We start from the raw sequence: 13,138 nt of genomic DNA, 5'->3' as shown, positions 1-13,138 counted from the left end.
GATCGGCTCTGCTACATCTGGGGGAGTGACGTGATCGGCTCTGCTACATCTGGGGGAGTGACGTGATCGGCTCTGCTACATCTGGGGCAGTGACATGATCTCCTCTGCTACATCTGGGGGCAGTGACATGATCTCCTCTGCTACATCTGGGGGGAGTGACGTGATCTCCTCTGCTACTTCTGGGGGGAGTGACGTGATCGGCTCTGCTACATCTGGGGGAGTGACGTGATCGGCTCTGCTACATCTGGGGGAGTGACGTGATCGGCTCTGCTACATCTGGGGGGAGTGACGTGATCGGCTCTGCTACATCTGGGGGAGTGACGTGATCTCCTCTGCTACATCTGGGGGAGTGACGTGATCTCCTCTGCTACATCTGGGGGGAGTGACGTGATCGGCTCTGCTACATCTGGGGGAGTGACGTGATCGGCTCTGCTACATCTGGGGGAGTGACGTGATCTCCTCTGCTACATCTGGGGGAGTGACGTGATCGGCTCTGCTACATCTGGGGGAGTGACGTGATCGGCTCTGCTACATCTGGGGGAGTGACGTGATCGGCTCTGCTACATCTGGGGGGAGTGACGTGATCGGCTCTGCTACATCTGGGGGAGTGACGTGATCGGCTCTGCTACATCTGGGGGAGTGACATGATCGGCTCTGCTACATCTGGGGGGAGTGACGTGATCGGCTCTGCTACATCTGGGGGAGTGACGTGATCTCCTCTGCTACATCTGGGGGAGTGACGTGATCTCCTCTGCTACATCTGGGGGAGTGACGTGATCGGCTCTGCTACATCTGGGGGAGTGACGTGATCGGCTCTGCTACATCTGGGGGAGTGACGTGATCGGCTCTGCTACATCTGGGGGAGTGACGTGATCGGCTCTGCTACATCTGGGGGAGTGACGTGATCGGCTCTGCTACATCTGGGGGAGTGACGTGATCGGCTCTGCTACATCTGGGGGAGTGACGTGATCGGCTCTGCTACATCTGGGGCAGTGACATGATCTCCTCTGCTACATCTGGGGGCAGTGACATGATCTCCTCTGCTACATCTGGTTGGAGTGACGTGATCTCCTCTGCTACTTCTGGGGGGAGTGACGTGATCGGCTCTGCTACATCTGGGGGAGTGACGTGATCGGCTCTGCTACATCTGGGGGAGTGACGTGATCGGCTCTGCTACATCTGGGGGGAGTGACGTGATCGGCTCTGCTACATCTGGGGGAGTGACGTGATCTCCTCTGCTACATCTGGGGGAGTGACGTGATCTCCTCTGCTACATCTGGGGGGAGTGACGTGATCGGCTCTGCTACATCTGGGGGAGTGACGTGATCTCCTCTGCTACATCTGGGGGAGTGACGTGATCGGCTCTGCTACATCTGGGGGAGTGACGTGATCGGCTCTGCTACATCTGGGGGAGTGACGTGATCGGCTCTGCTACATCTGGGGGAGTGACGTGATCGGCTCTGCTACATCTGGGGGAGTGACGTGATCGGCTCTGCTACATCTGGGGGAGTGACGTGATCGGCTCTGCTACATCTGGGGCAGTGACATGATCTCCTCTGCTACATCTGGGGGCAGTGACATGATCTCCTCTGCTACATCTGGGGGGAGTGACGTGATCTCCTCTGCTACTTCTGGGGGGAGTGACGTGATCGGCTCTGCTACATCTGGGGGAGTGACGTGATCGGCTCTGCTACATCTGGGGGAGTGACGTGATCGGCTCTGCTACATCTGGGGGGAGTGACGTGATCGGCTCTGCTACATCTGGGGGAGTGACGTGATCGGCTCTGCTACATCTGGGGGAGTGACGTGATCTCCTCTGCTACATCTGGGGGAGTGACGTGATCTCCTCTGCTACATCTGGGGGGAGTGACGTGATCGGCTCTGCTACATCTGGGGGAGTGACGTGATCGGCTCTGCTACATCTGGCGGCAGTGACATGATCGGCTCTGCTACATCTGGGGGGAGTGACGTGATCGGCTCTGTTACTCCTGGGGGTGTGACACTGCACCCCACAGCCCAGTCCCAGTGAGGAGCTGCAGTACGAGTGCGCTCCGCTCCGGCCCCGCTGTCACCTTTCTCTTTCCGGAGATCCGAGTCCAGGCGGGTCCGGAACTGGAAGGTGGCGGCGATGTCCCCGGAGCGCAGCGGGGTGAGGAGCAGCTCCTCTCGGAAGGAGTCGCCATGTGGCAGGTGCGTGGAGTCACCTCCCTGCGGGGACAGCAGCAGCAGAGCGGCCAGCAACAGGCACACCGCAGCCATAGCCCGGCCTGCTAGATCACAGCGGAAGGACCTGCGTCGGGCAGGACACGTGATCAGTCATGTGTGGGGGAGGAGTCAGAGAGTGAGGAAGTGTGACTACAGCAGTGAGTGATCATGTGGATGCTCGGTTCCGCTTGTTGCATAGCTTCCGATGCGAGAGTATCCGAGCTGATATGCTAATGACCCTCCGCTGCCAGTGTCAGCTGTGATGCGGTCTTTCAATCGGATCCCCGCTGCGGAAGGGGGGGGGCACTTTTTCCCTCTCCTGCCTGGCTCTGCTTACATCGCACTGCGGTCGGATGACATGCGAGTGCAGTGGTATGTTTCACATGCACGCATAGACTTGTACAGTCACTCTTGAACTGAGAATCGCTGCGAAATGTAGCATGCTGCTATTCATCATACCGCTATGGCATGAGAAATCAATCGCAGATGGACGCTGCCCCATAGTTTTGCATTAGAGTGAGAGCAATCCAATGTTTTATTGGATTGCACTTATTCGTGCAAAACGCAAGTGGAACCGAGCCCCTGTGAGTGTAGCAGATTTGTGTCCGGTGTAGCAGAGCTGAGTTTGCCTGTAGCGTAGCTGTGTGTGCAGCATTGTGTGTACATGTAGGGGAGCTATGTGTTTATGTAGCAGATCTGAGTTTGTGAATAGCGTGCTTGTGTAGCTTGAGTTGAGCAGTGCATGCGGAGCTGAGCTGTGTGGCGTGTGTGTGTGCGCATTGCCAAACGGTGTGTGTGCTAAGCTGTTCGGCATGTGTGAGGAGCTGTGCTGGGTGGCGTGCATGCTGAGCTATGCATAGCTGTGCAGGTGCAAGCTGAGCCGTGCTCATAGCTGAGCTGTGCAGTGGCGCACATGAGGTGCTGAACTGCGTGCGGCCTGCATGCTGAGCTGTTTTCATATTTGTCTGTGTAGACTTGCATATTGTATGTGTGCATGTCTGTGTATTGTATGTGTTCATGTCTGTGTATTGTATGTGTTCATGTCTGTGTATTGTATGTGTTCATGTCTGTGTATTGTATGTGTTCATGTCTGTGTATTGCATGTGTTCATGTCTGTGTATTGTATGTGTTCATGTATGTGTATTGTATGTGTGTATATCTGTGTAATGTATGTGTTCATGTCTGTGTATTGTATGTGTTCATGTATGTGTATTGTATGTGTGTATATCTGTGTAATGTATGTGTTCATGTCTGTGTATTGTATGTGTTCATGTCTGTGTAATGTATGTGTTCATGTCTGTGTAATGTATGTGTTCATGTCTGTGTAATGTATGTGTTCATGTCTGTGTATTGTATGTGTTCATGTATGTGTATTGTATGTGTTCATGTATGTGTATTGTATGTGTTCATGTCCGTGTATTGTATGTGTTCATGTCTGTGTATTGTATGTGTGTATATCTGTGTAATGTATGTGTTCATGTATGTGTATTGTATGTGTTCATGTCTGTGTAATGTATGTGTTCATGTCTGTGTATTGTATGTGTTCATGTCCGTGTATTGTATGTGTTCATGTCTGTGTATTGTATGTGTGTATATCTGTGTAATGTATGTGTTCATGTCTGTGTAATGTATGTGTTCATGTCTGTGTAATGTATGTGTTCATGTCTGTGTATTGTATGTGTTCATGTCCGTGTATTGTATGTGTTCATGTCTGTGTATTGTATGTGTGTATATCTGTGTAATGTATGTGTTCATGTCTGTGTATTGTATGTGTTCATGTCTGTGTATTGTATGTGTTCATGTCTGTGTATTGTATGTGTTCATGTCTGTGTAATGTATGTGTATGTGTTCATGTCTGTGTATTGTATGTGTTCATGTCTGTGTAATGTATGTGTATTGTATGTGTTCATGTCTGTGTAATGTATGTGTTCATGTCTGTGTATTGCATGTGTTCATGTCTGTGTATTGTATGTGTTCATGTCTGTGTATTGCATGTGTTCATGTCTGTGTAATGTATGTGTTCATGTCTGTGTATTGCATGTGTTCATGTCTGTGTAATGTATGTGTTCATGTCTGTGTAATGTATGTGTTCATGTCTGTGTATTGCATGTGTTCATGTCTGTGTAATGTATGTGTTCATGTCTGTGTAATGTATGTGTATTGTATGTGTTCATGTCTGTGTATTGTATGTGTTCATGTCTGTGTAATGTATGTGTATTGTATGTGTTCATGTCTGTGTATTGTATGTGTTCATGTCTGTGTAATGTATGTGTTCATGTCTGTGTATTGCATGTGTTCATGTCTGTGTATTGTATGTGTTCATGTCTGTGTATTGCATGTGTTCATGTCTGTGTATTGTATGTGTTCATGTCTGTGTATTGTATGTGTTCATGTCTGTGTATTGTCTGTGTATTGTATGTGTTTAAAAAGAAGTGGTGGGTATTGTAATACCATTACTGGCATTCCCGCACTCCCCTGCCTCCTCCTCCCGGTGGGGACGTCAGCACACTCACTCTCCTGGCTGCTCTGCTCCCGTGTTCCCTGCCGCTGACTCTCAGGACCTACGCACGCCAAGCAGCTCTTGTGGGAGTGCATTTAGGGCGCACGCAGGTTAAATGACAGCACGCCCTAACCCAGAAGTGCTTCTCAGCCTATGGCTGAGAGGAACTAAGTATTTAAGGCACCCTTCCCCTATGGGAGGTGCCCGAGCAACGTGGTCTAACCTTAGAGACACCTTCATAGTTGTCAGGTCCCTTCCCATGTCATCAAGTCCAATGCTGTATGTGTTAACACTTGTCCGTATTATCAGTGCCCACTGTACCTGCTGCAACCATTGTATCTGTGTCTGCTGTTTGTGCTACACCCATCGATACCTGCCATTGCTGCTGCATCTGCTACATCTGCCGAGTCAGCTGTACCCACTGCACCTGCCTGTGTCAGCCGACCGGCTGTACCTGATCACATCGGAGATTGTGTCCTATCCCATCATCTGAGGTCAGCTGTCACAGTATCGAGACTCAGCCAAGCCCACCCTCACCAGAAGCTATGGTGAATACCCAGTAGTCGATTAGTTACGCCACTTCAGGTTGAGCTGGTTCTGTGGCTCAGTGGTTCCACTCCCGCAAGCATAACAGTATCTATCACAATCCATAGCAAAAGACTAAATCCAAATTATTTTTTTAATCAGTAAAATATAATTTTATTGCAAAAATACCTAAAAATTGTAAAGGTAAATATATAGGAAGGAAGCACCTCAGAGCAGTGGCGGGAGATAGAGTATGAGCAGTTTAGTAGGTCAAAGTAGGTGCTGTTTCTGTATCTATGTATTAAGCTCCGTTCTGTTCCTGTATCCATGTAGTAAGCTCCGTTCTGTTCCTGTATCCATGTAGTAAGCTCCGTTCTGTTCCTGTATCCATGTAGTAAGCTCCGTTCTGTTCCTGTATCCATGTAGTAAGCTCTGTTCTGTTCCTGTATCCATGTAGTAAGCTCCATTCTGTTCCTATATCCATGTAGTAAGCTCCGTTCTGTTCTTTTATCTATGTAGTATGCTCTGTATGCTCTGTTCTGTTCCTGTATCTATGTAGTAAGCTCCGTTCTGTTCTTGTATCTATGTAGTAAGCTCCGTTCTGTTCTTGTATCTATGTAGTAAGCTCCGTTCTGTTCTTGTATCTATGTAGTAAGTTCCGTTCTGTGCCTGTATCTATGTAGTAAGCTCTGTTCTGTTCCTGTATCCATGTAGTAAGCTCCGTTCTGTTCTTGTATCTATGTAGTAAGCTCCGTTCTGTTCTTGTATCTATGTAGTAAGTTCCGTTCTGTTCCTGTATCTATGTAGTAAGCTCTGTTCTGTTCCTGTATCCATGTAGTAAGCTCCGTTCTGTTCCTGTATCCATGTAGTAAGCTCCGTTCTGTTCCTGTATCCATGTAGTAAGCTCCGTTCTGTTCCTGTATCCATGTAGTAAGCTCCGTTCTGTTCCTGTATCCATGTAGTAAGCTCTGTTCTGTTCCTGTATCTATGTAGTAAGCTCCATTCTGTTCCTGTATCCATGTGGTAAGCGCTGTTCTGTTGCTTAGGTATTGTTCTTGAATCTCCTCTTTTTCATTTTCATCATTGTTTTTAGATGTATGTTGCATATTTTTGAATAAAAACTTTTATATTTGTACTATAAGAAATGAGTAAGCTCCATTCTGTTCTTTTATCCTTCTAGTAAGCTCTATTCTGTTCCTGTATCTATATAGTAATCTCTATTCTATTCCTGTATTTATGTAGTAAGCTCTGTTCTGTTCCTGTATCTATGCAGAAAACTTCATTCTGTTCTTATATCTATGTATTAAGCGCCGTTCTGTTCCTGTATCTATGTAGTAAGCTCTATTCTCTTCCTGTATCTGTGTAGTACGCTATGTTCTGTTCCTGTATCTATGTAGTAAGCTCTATTCTCTTCCTGTATCTGTGTAGTACGCTATGTTCTGTTCCTGTATCTATGTAGTAAGCGACGTTCTGTTCCTGTATCTATGCAGTAAGCTTCATTCTGTTCTTGCATCTATTTAGTAAGCTCCTTTCTGTCCCTGTATCAATACAGTAAGATCCGTTCTGTTCTTGTATCTATGTAGTAAGCTCTGTTCTGTTTATACATATATGTTGTAAGCCCCGCTCTGTTCCTGTATATATGCAGTAAGATCCGCACTGTTCCTGTATCAATATAGTAAGCTTTGGTCTGTTCCTGTATCCATGTAGTAAGCTCAGTTCTGTTCCTGTATCCATGTAGTAAGCTCCGTTCTGTTCTTTTATCTATGTAGTATGCTCTGTTCTGTTCCTGTATCTATGTAGTAAGCTCCGTTCTGTTCTTGTATCTATGTAGTAAGCTCCATTCTGTTCTTGCATCTATGTAGTAAGCTCCATTCTGTTCCTGTATATATGCAGTAAGCTGTTCTGTTCTTGAACCTATGTATTATGTTCTTGTATCTTTGTAGTAAGGTTTGTTCTGTTCCTGTATCCATGTAGTAAGCTCCGTTCTGTTCTTGTATCTATGTAGTAAGTTCCGTTCTGTTCCTGTATCTATGTAGTAAGTGCCGTTCTATTCTTATATCTATATAGTAAGCTCTGTTCTGTTCCTGTATCTATGTAGTAAGCTCTGTTCTGTTCCAGTATCTATGTAGTAAGTTCCGTTCTGTTCTTGAATCTATGTAGTAAGCTCCGTTCTGTTCCAGTATCTATGTAGTAAGCTGCGTTCTGTTCCTGTATCTATGTAGTAAGCTCCGTTCTGTTCTTGTATCTATGTAGTAAGCTCCGTTCTGTTCTTGTATCTATGTAGTAAGCTCCGTTCTGTTCCAGTATCTATGTAGTAAGCGCCGTTCTGTTCCAGTATCTATGTAGTAAGCGCCGTTCTGTTCCTGTATCTATGTAGTAAGCTGCGTTCTGTTCTTGTATCTATGTAGTAAGTTCCATTCTGTTCTTGTATCTATGTAGTAAGCTCTGTTCTGTTCTTGTATCTATGTAGTAAGCTCTGTTCTGTTCCTGTATCTATGTAGTAAGTTCCGTTCTGTTCTTGTATCTATATAGTAAGCTGCGTTCTGTTCCTGTATCTATGTAGTAAGCTGCGTTCTGTTCTTGTATCTATGTAGTAAGTTCCGTTCTGTTCTTGTATCTATGTAGTAAGCTCTGTTCTGTTCTTGTATCTATGTAGTAAGCTCTGTTCTGTTCCTGTATCTATGTAGTAAGTTCCGTTCTGTTCTTGTATCTATGTAGCTATCAACCCTCACAGCTGAGGGTTGCAGCTCGCAGTTGTCTGTTTTACCTGTGCTGATTATCAAAAATAGGCGGGATCTATTTATTCCCTATCCAGATTTGTTTGCAGGGCAATTGTCCTGCTCTTACAACCATTTTGCTTCCCTTTGCAGCCCCCTAGCCTTACTATAACCATTTTGCAGCAGCAAATTTCGGGTCCCCATTGCCTTATATGGGTTCCAGGGTCAAGTTTGGGTCAAGTCCGGATACTGAACCAAACTTTTAACTAAAGTCTGAGCGAACCCAAACATCCATGGGTCTGCTCATCCCTAGGAATTGCTATTTAAGCAATTCATTAATTAACAAGAAATTAGAAAACACATTTTTCATGTGCAGCAGGAAGTAGATGTTATCACCAGGTCACAGCGAGACGAGTATGGAGCCCAGTATTTAACCCCTTCAGCCCCGGGGAACTTTCCGTTTTTGCGTTTTTGTTTTTTGCTCCCCTTCTTCCGAGAGCCGTAACTTTTTTATTTTTCCGTCAATCTTGCCATATGAGGGCTTGTTTTTTGCGGGACAAGTTGTACTTTTAAATGAAACCATAAGTTTTACCATATGGTGTACTGGAAAGCAGCAAAAAAATTCCAAGTGTGGAAAAATTGCAAAAAAAGTGTGATGGCACAATAGTTTTTGGGATGTTTTATTCACGGTGTTCACTATATGGTAAAACTGATGTGTGGGTATGATACCTGAGGTCGGTGCGAGTTTGTAGACACCAAACATGTATAGGTTTACTTGTATCTAAGGGGTTAAAAAAATTCACAAGTTTGTCCAATAAAAGTGGCGCACGTTTTGCGCCATTTTCCAAAACACGTAGCGTTCTTATTTTTTGGGATCTATGGCTCAGTGACGGCTTATTTTTTGCGTCTCGAGCTGATGTTTCTAATGGTAGCATTTTTGCGCAGATGCTACGTTTTGATCGCCTGTTATTGCATTTTGCGTAAAACTTGCGGCGACCAAAAAACGTAATTTTGGCGTATGGAATTTTTTTGCCACTACGCCGTTTACCAATCAGATTAATTGATTTTATATTTTGATAGATCGGGCATTTCTGAACGCGGCGATACCAAATATGTGTATATTTATTTATTTTTTAACCCTTTAATTTTCAATGGGGGGAAAGGGGGGTGATTTGAACTTTTAGATTTTTTTTTTTTTTAATTTTTTAAAACTTTTTTTTTACTTTTTTTATTTTATTTTATTAGTCCCCCTAGGGGGCTATAGCGATCAGCAATCCGATTGCTGATCGCTATCTGCTGATCACAGCTATACCGCTGTAAACAGCAGAAATAGTCACTTTCTTTTTTCCTCTGCTCCGTGCCGAGGAAGAATGAAAGTGAAACTTCGTAGCACCAGGCGTCATCACATGACCCTGTGCTACGATGACAACCACCGAACGTCACGTGATCACTCATGTGACGTCCGGAGGGGGCGGCGGTAAGTAGAAAACATGGCCGCGCGCATATAGATCTCGCTGCCAGACTTTGGCAGCGAGATCTAAGGGGTTAATGTTCCGGGTGGAATGCGATTCCACTCGGAACATGTAGGCACACGTCAGCTGTTGAAAACAGCTGATATGTGTGCCGATCCACGCCGCCTGCCCGCGGCAGGGGGCGGGGCTTACCGGGACACGATCCATGACGGAAAGATCCGTCCATGGTCGTGAAGGGGTTAAAGGGAATATGTCACCAGGTTTTTGCTCCTCCATCTTAGAGCAGCATAATGTAGAGACTCTGATTCTGGCGATGTGTCACTTATTGAGCTTTTTGCTGTCGTTTTGATAAAATCAATGTTTTCTCTGCTGCAGATCTAGCAGTTATACAGAGCTCATGAATATGCTGCACTACCTAGCAGCAGGCCAAGCAGTCTTGTAATGATAATCTACTGCTGATTAATCAGTGATTATATCAAAACTACACTAAGCAGCCCAGTAAGTGACACATTGCTGGAATCAGGATCTCTGTCTCTACAATTTGCTACTCTCAGATCAGGTGGCAAAAACCTGGTGACAAATTCCCTTTAAACCAGTAATACAGATTATGTTGGCAGGTGAAAGGTGGGCATAGATGGCAACTGGCAATAGAGTCAGCGTTTTTATTGTTGCCTTTTTCTGCGTCTGTCGCTGTCAGTCATTGATTGCTTTTCTTTTGGTGAGAGCTTTGCATCCTTCCCGGATGACTCATTATCTTTTGGGCCACGCTACTATTGGGTGAGTTGTCACCTCAGTATTTGTAAGCCAAAACAAGGAGTGGACAAAAATTGTAATAATGGTTCTCATGTTTCTATTATACTTTTCTGTGATTGTTCCACTCCTTGTTTTGGCTACAAATATTGAGGTAAAAAAAACTTACCAAATACTTAATGTGTGAACGTGGCCTTACATCCTTACAGCTACCATAAAACAGTTATGACACGCTCGCCCCAGACTCAGAATCGGGCTGGACTAGTCCGGAGACGTCAGCCGCGGCGGAGTCCGGTTCCATGACCCTGGCAGTGTCTTTTGGAATAAATAAAGGTGGTTTTAAATAAAAGAAAATAAAAAAGAGTTTTTGTCGACTATGCCACTCGGGGCCGTCGCTGCAGAGTTCTGCTGGGGCTGATGTAATATACAGCTCTGATGACTTGGACCCTCCGCAAGTAGGCCCAGGCCCCAGCAAGTGATGATGGTGGTAGTAGTGTTCGGAGCTGGTGTTGCGGTGCTGTGTGTCGGTAGTAATTCAGTCCACACGGGTGCTGCGGTTGATGTCACTTTACTCACGGTAAAAAGGTGCAGCCGCCTGGTACTGTCTTCTACCAAGGTGGACTCCAGAGAATCCCTTCTTCTCAGACTCCCGTGCCGGTACCGTGTCAGATGAACCCTTCCTACACCTTCAGTTTCACCAGCGGTTAACAGACAGAACCGGGGCTGAGCTCAGTTACCAGCCCCAGGCTACACACAGGTACTCAAGCATCTTCGGCTCCTGCCAGCTCTGGGACTGCCGCGCCACCAGACCAACTGTCCTCTCTGACCCCTCACTGCTCTTGTCCTCTGCTCCTCTCTGCCCGCTTCTCTGGTCCACCCGACACCGGTGGCTAGGCCCGACCCCAGTCCTCACATCGCCCAGACTGCGGGTCCCACAGAACTCTCCCTTCAACCTCTTTCCTGTCACAGACTTAACTGAACTCACTTCCTGCCAGCTCCCATCTACCACACCACTGTTCCCTCTCCCTGCTGGGTCTCCCCCCACAGATTCGATGCCCCATTTAACCAATGAGTGCCCATCCCTGTCCTTTGTTGCTAGGCAGTTTCCCAGCCTGGTGTTGGGGTGTAGGTTTGTACCTGATGGTGCTGGTGTGTTGTTAGTGGCTTTTAGGCTACTTTCACACATCAGTTTTTTTCCATCAGGCATAATCCGGAAAAAAACTGATAAAACGGATCCGGCGCCGGATCCGTTTATCCCCATTGATTTGTATTAGCTCCGCATTCTGCCTAATGGCCTTGCGTTGCATCCGGCTTTTGCCGGATCCGTCATAATTGCCTAAAGCGGCGGCCAGAGGCAACGTATCTTGTAACGTTTTTTTTGTCCGGCAAAAAAAACGCATCATGCCGGATCCGGCGTGATACGGCGTGTTTTACAATGGAAGCCTATGGACGCCGGATCCGGCGTAATGCGGCAAAAAACGGATGCGGCTGCCGGATCCGTTTTTGAAAACTGAGCATGCTCCAATGTTTTGAAAAAACTGATCAAGCAAAAAAACCCGGACAAAACAGATGCAAAAACGGATGCAAAACGGATCCAACTGATCCGTTTTTTTACGCATCCGGCATAACGAATTAGTTAAAAAACGGATCAGGTGGATACGGTTTTTACATTTTTTGCCGGATCCGTTGGATCAGGAAAAAAAAGGATTGTGCCTGAATGCAGAAAACTGATGTGTGAAAGTAGCCTAACCGACACATTAGTCCTTAGAATCCAGGATGGGTATCACACCTCCAGGAGATGCATTACCCTGTGGCAACCTGGTGTCTCAGGGGCGCCACAGTTATGAACTGCAGGTATAGAATATGTGCTACATATATATACAGTATGAGCTGCAGATATAGAATATGTGCTACATATATATACAGTATGAGCTGCAGATATAGAATATGTGCTACATATATATACAGTATGAGCTGCAGATATAGAATATGTGCTACATACAGTTAGGTCCAGAAATATTTGGACAGTGACACAAGTTTTGTTATTTTAGCTGTTTACAAAAACATGTTCAGAAATACAATTATATATATATAATATGGGCTGAAAGTGCACACTCCCAGCTGCAATATGAGAGTTTTCACATCCAAATCGGAGAAAGGGTTTAGGAATCATAGCTCTGTAATGCATAGCCTCCTCTTTTTCAAGGGACCAAAAGTAATTGGACAAGGGACTCTAAGGGCTGCAATTAACTCTGAAGGCGTCTCCCTCATTAACCTGTAATGAATGAAGTAGTTAAAAGGTCTGGGGTTGATTACAGGTGTGTGGTTTTGCATTTGGAAGCTGTTGCTGTGACCAGACAACATGCGGTCTAAGGAACTCTCAATTGAGGTGAAGCAGAACATCCTGAGGCTGAAAAAAAAGAAAAAATCCATCAGAGAGATAGCAGACATGCTTGGAGTAGCAAAATCAACAGTCGGGTACATTCTGAGAAAAAAGGAATTGACTGGTGAGCTTGGGAACTCAAAAAGGCCTGGGCGTCCATGGATGACAACAGTGGTGGATGATCGCCGCATCGTTTCTTTGGTGAAGAAGAACCCGTTCACAACATCAACTGAAGTCCAGAACACTCTCAGTGAAGTAGGTGTATCTGTCTCTAAGTCAACAGTAAAGAGAAGACTCCATGAAAGTAAATACAAAGGGTTCACATCTAGATGCAAACCATTCATCAATTCCAAAACTAGACAGGCCAGAGTTAAATTTGCTGAAAAACACCTCATGAAGCCAGCTCAGTTCTGGAAAAGTATTCTATGGACAGATGAGACCAAGATCAACCTGTACCAGAATGATGGGAAGAAAAAAGTTTGGAGAAGAAAGGGAACGGCACATGATCCAAGGCACACCACATCCTCTGTAAAACATGGTGGAGGAAACGTGATGGCATGGGCATGCATGGCTTTCAATGGCACTG

General features: G+C 45.8%; 1 protein-coding gene across 1 annotated transcript in view; it reads right to left on the bottom strand.

Annotated features, from left to right (window-relative positions):
* The window catches only part of PIGT (phosphatidylinositol glycan anchor biosynthesis class T), a 29,909-nt gene extending 27,593 nt beyond the window's left edge, over window positions 1-2,316 (bottom strand). The window contains exon 1 of the mRNA XM_075349925.1: window positions 2,073-2,316. Coding sequence (XP_075206040.1) covers window positions 2,073-2,259 — 187 coding nt within the window. The 5' untranslated portion in view covers window positions 2,260-2,316. The remainder of the gene's footprint in view (window positions 1-2,072) is intronic.
* Between the last annotated feature and the right edge of the window lie 10,822 nt (window positions 2,317-13,138).

Source organism: Anomaloglossus baeobatrachus, chromosome 5, assembly GCF_048569485.1.
Source record: "Anomaloglossus baeobatrachus isolate aAnoBae1 chromosome 5, aAnoBae1.hap1, whole genome shotgun sequence".
NCBI classification, from domain to species: domain Eukaryota; kingdom Metazoa; phylum Chordata; class Amphibia; order Anura; family Aromobatidae; genus Anomaloglossus; species Anomaloglossus baeobatrachus.
This window is presented reverse-complemented; position numbering and strand designations above follow the sequence as displayed.